Source organism: Apostichopus japonicus, chromosome 5, assembly GCF_037975245.1.
Source record: "Apostichopus japonicus isolate 1M-3 chromosome 5, ASM3797524v1, whole genome shotgun sequence".
In the NCBI taxonomy this organism is placed as follows: Eukaryota; Metazoa; Echinodermata; class Holothuroidea; order Aspidochirotida; family Stichopodidae; genus Apostichopus; species Apostichopus japonicus.
The window spans coordinates 17,806,212-17,821,389 of NC_092565.1; the positions used below are offsets into that span (position 1 = coordinate 17,806,212).

Below are 15,178 nucleotides of genomic sequence, written 5' to 3' on the forward strand. Positions count from 1 at the left end.
TTGTGGAAGAGGAAGGGACTATGGATTAGGGAAAGGGTATGTGACTTGGGGTGAGGGTGAAAACAGATAAGATGAAAGAAAGAAATAATACGTGCGATCAGGGGAAATACACTATAAGAATTCTGACCCTCTATGTTGTAATATTTAGATTGATGGTATCTTGCAATTGGCAGATTAGTGAATTGAAGAGTGTGGCCCCAGATTTTGATACGGAAGTCTGACCAAACAACAGAGTCAAAAATTATCATTCAACTAGTTTAAAGTTATGACATGCATAATTTCTTCACTACAAACGGGGGAAGTCTACGATGCTGTAGAAATTCCCCCGTAATTTTGAAGTGGAGTAATCGTAGTGCTCGGGAGGTTCTGACGCCATATATGACCACAACAACTAACTTACTAAAAATAAACATCTAAGCAACAACCACAACTTTTTACATGACCGATTCCAGTATAGCTGCATGAGAACTTACAAAACTGGTTACCAGAGTTTTAATTTTCGAACACAATTTCGCAATGTCAATTGCGAATTGTACACAAGTTCCGAAGGCATCAAAACGACCTTACATTGCCCACTTTCTGAAAGCAAGCTGGCTTTTATCGTTGACGGCCGTTACTTACTGGGAGAAGAATACGAATTTTCTCAACTAGTCGACGAAGATCTACGGCTATTTGAGTCAGAAATTTTGGAGAACGAATCTCACTTAAAAAGGTGATATGGCCGACAATGGTTGTCTACATTGCCTAACTTACAATCTCTGTACAAATTGAATAGGGACGTTGAAAGCCTAACCACCTTTATCCACTATTATTAGATTATGAGTATATACTTGAGAATTAAAAAGTTAAAGTTAGTTGCCAGTTGATTACAGCACTGGTAAAAAATTCCATGGGGTTCCTCATTTTGAGAAGTAGCCGGGAAGAAGTAAACTTATTCATCTAGGCCAAATTACAATTTCCTGTTCAAATGGCATTGGTCGCTATATTATTCTTCAGGTTGTGTAAAAAAAAAAAAACTTGTTTTTAACTCTAGTTTAGGCAAAGTGGTTGCAAGTTTAACATATGCATCCAACATCAAATGGCATGGGGCTATTGTTCCTGTTCGCATTATTCATTTTTTTATTTCTAGGCCTTGGCCAAGTTAGCTAATGCAGGATTTCATTGCAATAACTAGTAACATAAACTGAACATTGAAAAGTCACCACCGTCGTAAGTTCACAACCGTACTTTAGATCCTCAACATTAATTGCCAGAGTCGGGTATATTTCTTCCCTGATACCTATCTGACAGGGAAATTTACTGCAATATTCCATAAGCAAACATTTTAAATTTATTTACTTTGTATATATGAGGTAGAGATATCAAATTCAAGTTTGCAAAATTTGGGTCATTTGTTGGAAACCGTTGGGATTTCCCTTAAGCTGTTTCAGACCTAGTTAGGTTTCACATGGTGATGATACAATTTATCTAAGAACATGCATGAAAAGCATTGTAATCACTGTTTTAGATGGGGTGGCAGTTTAATGACTGCAACAAAGATGTTCTTTATACATATTGTATTGGCCTAAGCTATAGCCTATTCTATGCAAAAATGTGTAGTGGCAACTTTTATGACTACTACTGTCATTAAGTCACCATGGTAACTGTTTTAAATGGTGACTCTTTTATAAGCCTTATACTACCTTTGAAGAAAGTTTAGTTTAATTTTTCTCAGAAGGATTTACCAAAGTATTCCTGTGCCAATATTGACATGTGAAGGAAAGACTTTTACAGAGTAGGTTTTGATAGGATACTTAACATCTTGAAATGGCAACTTAATGACAGTTTACATCAGGCCTACCACAATAATTGTGTATGATTTGAGTTTTAGCCATGCAAAGAGCACAAATGTCCTTTAATGCTTAACAATAATGACATTTCCTCTGATTTTGCTCTATGATTTAGCTTTAAATCCTTCAACTAGTGACTCCCTCATTGAATTCTGATCAGATTATGCCAGAATAGTTTTGTATTTGTAAAGTAAAGTATGAATACACAGCTCAGCAAATCAAGCCCTCCCAGAAGTAGAATATTTGGTGGGAGGAATTAATCATTGAAAGTCTGATTGGAATTTTATCATTAAGTTCTTGCTTGGAGGAAGTGTTCACCAGGGTTTAAATTTGACTTAAAATAATATGAATTTATGAACATGCCAGGTACTTTTTGATGCATCTAAATCAGGGTTGTCCAACCTTTTGCAGAGGAGGGCCACATGGAATGATTATGATGAAGGAGGGGCCGCATGAACCCTACGCTCGATTTTTTGATTTTTTTGCGCAAAGCCCATGGCAACAAAATGTGAGCACTGCGCGCGGAGCGCACTGATTTAATTTCCTTCCTGATAAAACAGATGAATAAAGTCCAGCCGGCACCCCCCCTCCCCTCCGCTGAGAGAGTGTCACACAAACTGACCTGTATGCAGTTTTTTTGGACCCAGAAGGTTCGAATGATTGATTATATAGCTTCAAATTGTTATCAATAAATCTGCTCACTAAATTTCACACCATAGAGCATCTCTGACGGGCCGGACGCAACCCTGCGGCGGGCCGGACTGTGGCCTGCGGGCCGTAGGTTGGACAACCCTGATCTAAATGGAATTCAATCCTTTTCAAAGAGTTACTTTAAACATGTGACTGTTAGTTAGTCCATGTTTTTGATGCAATAAACTTGAGGCTTCTAAAGACTTAAGTACTAAAAAGCCCTAACCGCCCACCTTCCTCCCCCCCCCCCAAAAAAAATCTTATATCAGTACTATAGAGCTAATTTATGAAATGTAAATGCATGATGATATCACAGGAAGTTAGTACTGTAACCATATTAGTTGGTGTTAGTAGCATACATGTAATAATCCTACTCTTGAGTTGCAGCTAACACTACTGTACATGCTTGATATAGTCCAGCACAGGTTTTAAGCAGTATTTGGAATAATGTAGGAGCATGTTTGACACAATGTTAGCCATTATGGCCAGTAATTTGAAGCAGTGTAACATAAGATTCCTGCATACAAATTTCCACCATGACTAAAACCTAGGCAAATAGAAATTTTCCTCTAGAGGTCAGCTAAGATAAGCTTGATACTGTAGGTACTGTGCATGGCAACTACTTTAGTTATGATCTATATATGACACTCTTCCTTCTTTTGTAAATGTACCCGAAATCCCATTCTTCCTGTAGTGTACTGATATTTCCTCCTGTGGTCAGCCATTATCGCTTCCTGATTCATAAATTTGTTGAAGACTTCCCAGAACTCACCAGTTTTAGCATCGGTGTCGAGGATCGCCGAAGAACTGTGGTCTGCTCTGTTCTATTGAGGTAATAAAGTTATTAGTATTTGTAAGGATGTCAGTGTCAAATTAATTGTCCTGATATATATATTGTCATTTTGCCTAACTGCTCTGAAAATGTAAGATGGTTTCTTAAGAATTTTATAAGTTTTGGAGTTCCTAACGTTTAGGTCAAAAATCAAAGTTGATTTTTTAGATGCATGTTTATACAGGTACTTTTCTTTCAAGGACATTCTGTTCTGATGTGTATTACATGCCATTCACATCTACATTAATATAGATGTACTGAACAGAAACAAAGAGAATTCTAGTGAAAATATGAAGAAGAAACAAGCAATTAAACAAATAAAGCAAAAAGATACCTCTTTGCACATGTACAGTAGTTTCTTTTTGTTGTTTACACATGGTTTCCTGAAAGTTTTTTCTCGCTTCTTCTTCACTGTGAAATAGAAAATCCATCGGTGAAGAAGGACTTCCATCAGAGAAACGGCTGAAGCCATCAGGAGAGATATTACTTGACTCAAGTGTGCAATGCATGCCTAGCTTGAAAGAGACCAAGAAAATGAACAAAGATGTGAGAGTACAGAATACATCCTCTCCCAAGAGAAACAGGCGCAGCAGAGGGTAAGGAGTGCTTTTGTTTTAACCTCTAGGTTAATATAGAGATAGGGAATGGTGATATATCGAAAGGTTCTCTTAACATTTCTATGCATTTTGCATTCCTTAAGTTGTATATTTCTACTGGTGTCCGGTCAGTTGCAAAAATATTCCACTTACTCCAGCTGGAAGTGCCGTGTGTATTTGGAGCTCACTTTTAGTCTGTGGATGTTTTGAAAGAAAGAGCAATTTTCTTGTCGTCCAACTGGCATTAGATGAATCATAGCATCTGAAGAAAATATTGAAAAATTTGAAAAATATTAGGAAGAGAACAGTACAGACTTTAACTTAAAGCTTTAGTCAGTGACCTTATCCATAGTGGACAGCCCCAGACATGGGCACAAAATAATAGAGACTAAAAAAGAAATAAATAGAAAAGATGTAAAGAAAGACGATAGCACACCCATACATTTCAGCTAGTGTTACAGTCATCATACCGCTGTGCTTGATAGACAAACTTTTTACTAAAGGTACAGCCAACATATTACCAATAATCTTTTAGATATGGCAAGATATTAATACTAAGTTACAACATTGTGATGGAAAATGAAGGCAGATTTGTCTTCGTGATAAAAGTTAAAAGTATGCCACTAGCATGTAAACACTCTTGTGAAAGAAAATTTTGCTTGTGGTTTATGTGGACTTTCTGTGGGACTAAACTGTCATAACCTTTTTTTGGTATTTGAATGCCTTTGAGTTATGATTAATCTTTATTTACCTTTATTAATTAACCTTTGGTATGATAATTGTTTCAATCAAGTCAACATTTAAGACTTGAATTACCTTCATGTTTTGATGTAATTTTGATGACTTTGCGATATATGTTTACCTTCCAAGCCGGGGCAAAAGACCAGATCAACAGCTTTATGTCCCGAGGAGCAGAAGAGGACAGGACAGCCCGTTGAATGAACCAGATGATGAACAACTCTCGGGAAAGACAGAGAGATGTTCTGCAGAGCCATTGAAAGAAGACGTACGGGTAACTGATGTGACAGGAGTGATCGCATCTTCTGATGAGAGACAGCCAGGTACTACCCCCACTCTGTCAACCGAAATAGACACCTCCGCTGGCCCAGAGGCTTCAACAATTTTGCAAGCATCAGATATTAGTGATTCTATACAATCATCTGTAAATAGCAGCCTTATTGTACAAACCACAAATAGGGACAATCCCAGTAGTCATTCCACAGCAGAAGAGAACAAGCATTCCGTACAAAGCTGTGCTGAAAGTAGAACACCAAGTAATAATATGGGTACCCAAGGGACCCAAGATCCTCTACTCGAGACGGTGATTGGGTCCTCCTTCGACTCATCCAAAGCCAACTCTGATTCGACGAGGGAAGACTCTAATTCCACTTCATTACATTCTGAAAATTTAGAAAGCGAACCTCAGGGGCAAGATCTGTCAAGTAGAGGTACCTTGGATGAAGATGTGCCTATGGGAGAAGATGGGGATTCACCTGGGAGGATGGAAACTGTCGATGGAGGAGATACGGAGGTAGGAGAAGCTGTAGGCAGCAGCAGTAGTTGTAGTAGTATCAGTAATCGCAGCACAAATGTCTCCTCGTCTGAGCAGGTCACATCATCAAGTGATGCAATATCATCCGTGGCTTTGGATGATGCAGAACTTGACGAGAGCAAAATAAAACAGGATGGAGGTGAGGTTTTAAACCAGGAGGAAGAGTGTGTTCCAGAAGCAGACTCTGTCACCGATCCTCATCTGGAAGATACAAACAACAGAGCAGCTGGAGAAGATGATCGCAATGATGCAGAGAAAGACGGTGGCGATGTCGGAGAAGAAACTGCCTCTGCTAGCATCAGCCAGGGTAACGAGGGGGAAGAGGAGGATGAAGATCAAGAAGATGATTCTTGGGATAAAATGTTTGATGACAGTGGGGAGTCTCTCATGCCCGATGAAGTTAAAGAAGTAAGTTTTAATCTAAAAGATTAATGGAATAATGCTGAGAGAGATTGTTTTAGTCAGGGGTGGATCTAGGATTTTAGGAAGGAGGGGGTGCTGCTTTGAGGTCCTTGCAGCAGACTCCCATGTAGGGAGATGGGTGCGGAGGGGGGGGGGAGGGTCTGGGAGACTTTTCCTAGAATAAATGGAAATTCAAAGGTCAAATGGTGCATTATGAGGCATATTGGTTATAAATGAGGTTTATAAGTTGGTCTAACTGCAAAATTGTGCTAGGTAGCTTTGATTTTTTGTGTAAGGTGGAAGGAGGGGGGGGGGTGCATAATCCTCAACCCCAGGATCTACACCTGGTAGTTTTAAAAAAGCTAACGTTAATTCTCACCAATGTCTCCACAAAAGTGGCTCTTTCAAATATTTTGGAGAAGGCACTGAAGTAAAACAACAATTGGATTACACTTTACCTTCGGGAAGTATGTGTAGCGACATTTTCTTCCTTAATTGGTTTGTTTATCTGTCGTTACCAGTAGTAAGTATATATTTTCCACTAGGCAAGCATACTGAATGTGCTAAATAAAATGGCACTTTGTTTCACTTTTGATTTTACATTTAGATGAATATGAGACACTTTGAAAAATGCTTTCTTCAAAACTGTCAGGCTATTATTTCTTCCTTTGAGGAACCATTTACTGATGTGACAACCACTCGTTACTGACGGAATTTGACTGGAACTCTGTACTGTAGATTCGGCCTCACAAACTTTTATGTAAATTATCACTACCCATTTATGTTCTGAAATAGAAACACAGGAGCAAGCATATATCTATTTTTATGTTCAGTAGTTCTGAGATTGTTCAATTGTTTCAGTGGTTTTGATTAAAAGGTTTTACTTAGATACACTACTCATGACTAGTAATAATCATGTTCATAGTGACACGTATTGCATTTTCCTGGAGAGAACCAAACAGTGATTGTCAGATATTTTTCGTCATCTCCAAACATACCTGAGTTCACTTTCCACGTAGCACGGTCGTGGAATTCGGTTACAGAGGGATTTGTTTGATGTCATATCATAACATAATTATGTAGCTGAGTGACATTGTGTTTACATTGTGTCCTAAGGTATGGTCCCAGATATTTGCAACATGAAACCACTTCCCCCTCTGCCTCTGTCAACAAGTTTTAGTAAACCTTGGATGAAATTTGATCTTTAAGGAATGTGGTGTTTAGTCAAAGAATGTTGAAGCACATTGTTAGCTCAGATATTGATATTGAGAATGGATGATGAGACAGAATCGAGTACTTGCCAAGCTTCAGGACGGAAATCCTTAAATACTGTGACCCTGTGTGTATAATTAATTAGTTCTAAACTTACAAGGAATTTGTTTTCTTGATTGATGTTCTATCGGTATGGTCTGAATCTGCCAGCCAAATGCTGGAGATTGTAGTTGATGGTGTGAGCTGGTTATCTTTAAATGTTTTCAACATATTTATGTCATCTACTCAAAATTGTAAGACAGTTTGCATGCGTGACTATAATTGGAAAAGAAAGTGACCAGAAATCTAAAGCAACTCAAGAGTGTCCAAAGATATATGCTAAACATGTGACACGAGTATAGTTTATTAATTTGCTGCAGAGTTGCAAGACAACTTGAAATTAATAGAGCTTTTGTTACACATAATTAGTTATTTGTCATTCACGCAGCACTTTGTCTTACCTTGATCAGATTAAACAGAGATTGGTGTCAAGTGTCAACATGGTCAACATCCATTTTGTTAATAATAACTATACCTTTGTTGTTGTTGTACATTGTTATTGTTGTTGTATTTTATTGCATTTATTACAAAGCACCTCTTGTGTTTTTATTCCCAGCTTTCTGCAGGGATCAAGAAGACTAACATTACCATAAAGAAACCCAAGAATGACTACAATAATTACAACCCCAAAGATACCTTTAACTACTCAGGTAAGGATACTGGCTGGCATTGACTTGCTAAAGCACTGTGCATAGGAAGCAGTGTTGCTGAGAGGGTGGTACAGTAGTACATCCCCCTCCCCCTACCTCCTCACCCTCCCCCAATCCATAATATCCTGCAATAAGATGACACCATTTTTTTTTTTTGGTGAGCACAAAATACCTATTCCCTACTGTAGCAGGGTGGTGGGTGGGTGGGTTGATGGATGGGCAATCAACCCCTCTGTTTATAATGAATGTGGTCATCTAGTAAAATAGTCCTGTTTCTGCTACTGTTCATTGGATGCAGTTGGCTGAATATTCCTACAATCAATAACAATGTGTCCAGAGAGATCGATAGTTTAGACATTGCATATTGCAGCATGGCTCTCATCTCAGCATTTATGGTACATATTAATTTGATAAGAGAAGGTCTCAGAGTGTTTCATATTGTAGATACAGCACTTATTCAGAGAATAGTGCATTCCACATTCCAAAGACATGCTTTGTTATAGCGGCTGGTTTGGGTAGGAATGTTCGGTCATGCAATAACCCGAGAACAAAATCTGTTTAAGGTCTGTTGCAATCGTGGCTCAGTCTTAACCTCTAGAAAGAGTTAGTTGTACTTTATCTGATAAATGTGTAACAGTGGATCTACTCTTTGTTCACAACAGAACTACTAAGATCTAGCCTAATGTGATTCAATCAAGTATAAATTTATTATACTCAAATTAATTAGGCCATTTACCAGCTACTGTAATTGCACCTCATTGTGGACAACAAAGAGATGTTCCATGGCATTGTTTCAGATTGATGCATTAATTAGATAGATGAGTGAAGAACAACTGATTATAGTCGGAAGTGACCTCTAGAGGTTTGTATAATGTTAGTGGTACAATGCAACCACTGCTTGTAAAATATTCTGCAAATTAATTACTGTATGACCAATGAACATTATTAATTCATAACTCATGCTTATTCTCCTTTGTACTGGTTTGCAGCATTAGCTGGCATGGCTATAGTAAAGACATTTATTTACACAAAACAATGAACCATTATATATTTGGCCACAGGTGCAATAAATCCTGTTCAAAACACCTTTAACGCCATTGAGAACTTTCCAAATTTATTCATACATGTGTCTTTGTCTATTACATAGCGTACGATCATATCATCGAACTGTATGACTTTCCCAGCGAATTCAAAACCCAAGATCTCATCACATCTTTCTCAGCATTCAAGTAAGCTTTTACGTTTCAATGATTTTACATTTTCAGAACCAGTATCTTCTTATGTTCTTCAAATATACTTTCTGCGTATGGAGATGTTACTTTGGGTTTTAAGGCTCAAAAAGAGTTTAATTGTTGTTGCCACAGTTGTTTGTAACATGCACCACTGTAAGTGAAACATGAGGTATCTGAAAACATGAATGGGTTTTTAGTCATATATCAAAATGATACCAGGAACAATATAAGAAGAAGAAAAAAGACTCTATTGGCTTCAAAAATGTTGTCAAGTTGGTTGTATGAACAGTCTGGTCAGTTCATGTCCCACCCTTTTATATCCCGTTGCTATTAATATTGCCTTTAGGGGGGTGTGGGGTGAAACAAAATCATTCTCTTCTGTTAAAGGCAGACACGGTCTCTTCAAACATGACTTGTTCCTTTAGCTCATCAAAATTGTACCAATAATGACAAATTTAGGTATTAACTTCAAACAAGTGCATATAAGACAATGAAACTTAACTTTATATTATATTTGAGATTCTGTAGATTGAAGATTAATGTGCCCGATTAATGTGGCAGAGAATAATTGATCTGGTATTGAAGTGGGCAACTGCTATACAAATGGAATCAATAATATTTTGTGCAAGCATAATTCATAAACCTCAAAATTTGCTATATTTTATGCACTGAATTATTCCTCATGTGTGAATATTCCCTGGCTTGGCCCATGAATGATGCAATGATACAAGCCAACACAGAAATATGTTGCTTGTAGTATTAGATATATAATTTTCACATAGCATTGTGCTTGAGCAGTATGTTCCTAGCTAGGTGAGCTGACTGCATGTTACATACCAGGCATCTTAGCAAGAGCTAGTTATGATCTGATTATCTGGGAAACTTGAATCTGATTAGAGGATAAATAAAAAGTGAATTAGAAAATTATAAATGAAGTTTATTAAACAAAGAGAGAAGACAAATTACTTGGGCATAAGCAGTAGCCCACAAAAGTATAACTCACACACAACAAAATACCAAAGGTACTCAATGCGACACTGTTGAAACTTGTCAGAGAGTCGATCTGTTTAACTATGTACTCAGGACCTTGTTTGCACTTTGCAGTAATTTTCCTGTAAACATAACACAGGTAGTAAAAAACAATTAACAAAAGTAAACGAACCTTGTCTTTCTTTGCAGCTCTAAGGGGGTAGATATTACATGGGTGGATGACACCCACGCATTGGCTATATTTGCAACACCTATGGTTGGTAAGTCGTTTTTATATTTGTATCATCAATTTCAGTTAATGTTGTGGTGTTATGTTTAACATGGAGTGATATTGAGAGTCATTAATGTAGCTAACGACATGGCTATGATTGAAGGCTGGCATCAGAGGTGGCATAAGTGGTGGTGATATAATAAGAATAAGTAATAATGATAATAATACTGATAATAAATATTAATAATAATGATATGTATACATGTATGTAGGTAAATAAAAACCTAAGAGTAATAAAAGTAATAACATAGTCAAAACAAAATCAGCCAAAAATAATCAATAAAATTATTGCAATTAAAGCAATACCAGTCAGTAAAGTATCTGTTGTAAAGATATACATTCAAGTAATATTGCAAGTCACTCATCCAGAAATGTTCCCAGTTTGCTATTAAACTTAAGATAAAAAGTGTTGTTTCTTTTCAAAAGGATGATAACCTTCTTTTTTATTCAATTATGGAGTTGTTCCAATAAGCCTGCATCATTTACAAGTGCATTTTGCATTCAGTTTGTCGCCATCTTGTGCTGTCATTTTTCTAGCCTACAAAACAACAGCCATGGTTGAAATGCCATGGTAAATTGCCAAAGAGTAGCATAATGACTGAGTGCTGTGATTTTCTTCTAGTTCGCAAGAAGTCTTTCTATCAAGGTATTTATTTATAAATATATTCTGCATCACTGCTGTTGCTTCATTTTGCAGTTTCTCTGATTTTCTTGTTTCTGTCAGCGACTGGGGTATGGTACGTTTTAACAGACCTTTTGAAAACTGCACGTTTGGCAGAATAAAATGAACATTTTTCTTTTTGCCCATTTTGCTTGTCAGCTCAAGATGCGCTGAGTTTGTCTAATCCAATGCTGAGAACGAGGCATCTCTCGTTAGCTACCAAGCAATCCAAACTGAAGGCCAAATCATGCGCTGACTCCTTGCTGCCGCACAAACCGAGACCAGAGACTTCCGCCTTGGTGGCCAGAAACCTTGTCAGTGGAGCTCTGGGACTCAAGACCAAAGTATCCAGGGAACAAAGAGATATGGAACGAAAAAGAATCAAAGAAGTTAAAGGTAGTTCTCACTTCTTCTGCATCTCAGAGTGACCCCATTAAACCAAATATGGTTCTTCTGTGTGATTGGTCAAGTTACACTGAACTACTGGGTACACCAGTCACCTCGTCCAAGTGGACCTAAGAGTTGCGTTAAAGCAGCCACACGTATTTAAACTGTAGCGCAAAGACGACAGAATTATAATTTCTGTTCTGAAAAGGAAACTTCACAATTTGATTCTGAACAACATAGGCTTTTATATAGAGCTGTGGTTTTCAACCTTGGGCTCGCGGGCCCATTTGGGCCCGCGAAGCCGATTTTGTGGGCTCGCGAGCATTGCCCCAGTAATGATTAAAAATTGTGGCATTTTTGGGGGCTGGTGGCGAAGGCACATGATGATGTTTCTTAGGAAGCCTCTTCAATGAAACCTTGTACAACGGGTAAAATTTACTCAACCCTAACCCTATAAGACTAGTATAAGAGAATACCATTGAGGGTTGCAAGAAATCTTTGAGATAGGCTCTAATTGGGCAGTACCTGTCATCTGATCACGGAGGAACATACATAGCTCTGATTGAGTCCCCGGGTCACTTGTGTCAAGAATACACATAATAAACGCTGTGAAATTGATTTTATGAAGTTGATTCCTTTGCAGGGTAGGGTATGGGCTCGCGAGGACGGCTCGGAAGACGAATTGGGCTCGTGATCGAAAAAAGGTTGAAAACCAAGGATATAGAGGGACGGGGAGGAATGTACAATATTATATTTTATGAAAACATTTTTGGTAGGACCTGATTTGTGGACAGGGTATTGCTTGGATGCATGAAGACTGTTGAGTAATTCCAGTGACACTACCTGTATGTCAGATGCATGCTGTGACATCACTAGAATTTGTTTATATTTCAAACAACTGCAAAACTTTACACAGGTAGCAACAATATGCACTGCAAATCTCAAATCTTGACATTACCGGTATTAATTAAAGTCAAAATAAAATAAACTGTTAGCAAACTGCTTATCCACTAGAGGGCCTGTGTAATAGAATGTGTAAAAGTAAGTTGTAAAAGTAAGTAAGTAAGTAAGGCCAACTTTCATTAACACATTAATTAAAGTCTTCCAGTGCAGGATGAAGTTAATTGCAACAAATTGAGAGCCATTATCTTCTGATTTTGTTCTTCTTCATCTTTGCTCTTTTCTGTTCTATATATCTGTAATTGGTTAATTGTCTGTCTCTTTGGTCTTGTGAGAATTTGTCTTTTATAAAGATTTTGATGCAAAAATAGTCAGTGTTCACAGGAGGGAAGTTGTATATAAATGTTGCTGGTTGCATGAAGTTTGTCATCAATAGGTCACTTTTAAAATGACAATTAGGGACTTCTTATATGGAAAAATATGGAAAAAGGGTACTTCTTTTCATTAAAACCAAAGGGGGGGGGCGGGCAGGGGGAGACTTCTTATTTATGAAAAGGAGCCCTCCAGCTCGGTGACCCTTTCTCTCTCTTCCTTTCTAATAGTTGTATCTTTAATTTTTTTTATCTAAATTTCCACTTTTTTTGATTTGTAATAATAACTCTCCTGTTTTATCAACAGAAAAAAGAAGAGAAGACAGAAGACAGACAGAAGATATTTGGGATGGGAAAATATGAATTTTAAAATCTAGATTTATTTGTTAATATTTCATAAAAATGCAAAGTTATATTTTCTAGAATGATAGACAATTTTTTAGTCATAGGCTCGTTACCCTTTGTGTGAGAGTGACTAAGATAGAGTGTTACAAATATCTTTGAAAATGAAAGATTGAAGAACCAAAAAAAAAAAGTTTGAGGAAAGACAGAGAGGTTTGTTTGTCTTTTGATGATTGTAGAACTGTTCCATTTGCTTTACTTAAATTGGAAAAGAATTGAAGAGTAACTGAACTCAAGTTAGTCTGATGAAATCTAGATTTTATAGTTTGTTAAACCCAAACAATCCTATATTAGTTTTCAAATGTTGCAAAATATCCAAGCTCAGGTACACAGTATTTTAATGAATGGCCACAAATTGAGACTTTTGAACTCTTTCAGAAAAAGTATTGTTTTACCATGTAGAATATGAAATAGATATTGTATTAAAGTGTGGATTTGTTAAAGAATCGTTAGATTTATTGGTTTCAACTTTGAGTCCGTAATGTTTGATGTGGTGGTTGTGTTAGAGAGAAATTGATGATATGATGGGAGTTGCCAATATTTTGCATTCATTTTGATAGTCTCAGAGATGCAATATACATTGTATAATATATAATTTGTTAGATTCTATCATTGTAACATCAAGGCAGACCAACTCTCCTTCAACAACTGTTCATTGTCATCTGTTTTAATAATTTGAACTTATTCTTTCTTCAGGAGCAAAGTTGAAAACACTGGTTTTAGTATCAGCTATTCAAAACCCTGCAAATGTTTCTGGCAGGTTTATATGTTTTGAGCCTATTGGAGTTTTTCAACACTTGCACATGGGTTTTCTTGTTATTATAATGTTTTTTTCTATTTTCATTTTTCACGGATAAAAGCCACAAACAGTTTCATCTTTTTTCGTCATGCATTTCACAGTATAGTGTATTGTGTTATTGTTACTTAGATATTCTGTTCTACATTTTCTGTTTGTGACAATGGCCTAACCTTGCTTACATTTAATTTCTATGTTAGGGTAGTACCATATTCGGTGCTGTAGTAAATCTAATACTAACCGGGTGTTCATAAATAATGTTGAGAAGTAACATACATACAAAACAATGAGGGTAGATTGTGTTAAAAATTATGAAGAAGATGACGTTTCCACCAATTTACATTTCTTGGAAAATATTACACCTGACAACATAGTTCATTAAGATGCCTTTAAGAAAGACAAAATAATTAACTTTGTTTTGAAATACACAGCTGACGGTAGTAACAGTGATCCTCCCATATAGCTTTACTTTATCTAGATTTGTGTGATATGTTCGAACTTGAATTTGTGATGATCTCAGAATGTTGCACCACAGGGTACTAAACGTGAAGATTCTATATTGTAATCAAAATTATATTTCATATATTCCAACAAATTGAAAATGTGTTAATATATTTATTCCCCTCAAAAGATCTGCAAAGTTGTGAAAATCCAACAGTTTGTCAAATGCACATCTTTAATCTACTGTTATAAGGTTGTTTACATGATCAACATTCATGTTTTCCTTGTGATGTTTGTGGTACCCCCTCCGATGTTAAAACGTCAAAGTGACGTCATAGTGGGTTCAACGAAAGCAGTCAAACCAAATTTCTCAGATAAGCTATCAATTGATAGCGCAATTTAAGAATCCAGGAATATCTCTTCATTTATTTGTTTCTTTCTCACCTGAATGAATATGTGGTCTTCTCAATGATCTGCCCACAAATGTATTTCTCTTTTCATTATTTTTAACTTTTGAGGTCCATTCTGAAAATAAATTTCCTTTAGTGACAAATGGAACCTATCTTTCTCTATCTCAGTGTTGTCTTCAGAGTGAATATCACTTATACCAGTGTAATTGTCGAGTGGATAAGGTTGGTGGATTTATTATTTCCACTTCACGTCTTGCATTAGAAGCAATGACACTTGAACCTAGAGGTACCTTAGTTCGAGATCTGATCGTATAAAGTAAGTTGATTTTCATCTAGGAGAAACCACGGTTTTCCCATGTGATATGGTTCTTTCAAACAGTAAAATATTCTAAAATTGGCTCAACCTGTAAATTGGATATCCACCCGACGTGAATTGTGACGTTATAAGTCATTGA

The 15,178-nt window shown here is 36.8% G+C and overlaps 1 protein-coding gene across 1 annotated transcript; it reads left to right on the forward strand.

The window, feature by feature from the left end:
• Positions 1–446: 446 nt before the first annotated feature.
• On the forward strand, positions 447–14,871 carry LOC139967896 (uncharacterized). Its single transcript, XM_071972091.1, has 9 exons — positions 447–712; positions 3,214–3,351; positions 3,774–3,947; positions 4,818–5,907; positions 7,769–7,862; positions 9,010–9,091; positions 10,274–10,344; positions 11,176–11,412; positions 12,982–14,871. The coding sequence occupies exons 1-9, from the start codon at positions 462–464 to the stop codon at positions 13,035–13,037; spliced, it is 2,193 nt and encodes a 730-aa protein (XP_071828192.1). The 5' UTR covers positions 447–461; the 3' UTR covers positions 13,038–14,871.
• The last annotated feature ends 307 nt before the right edge of the window (positions 14,872–15,178 follow it).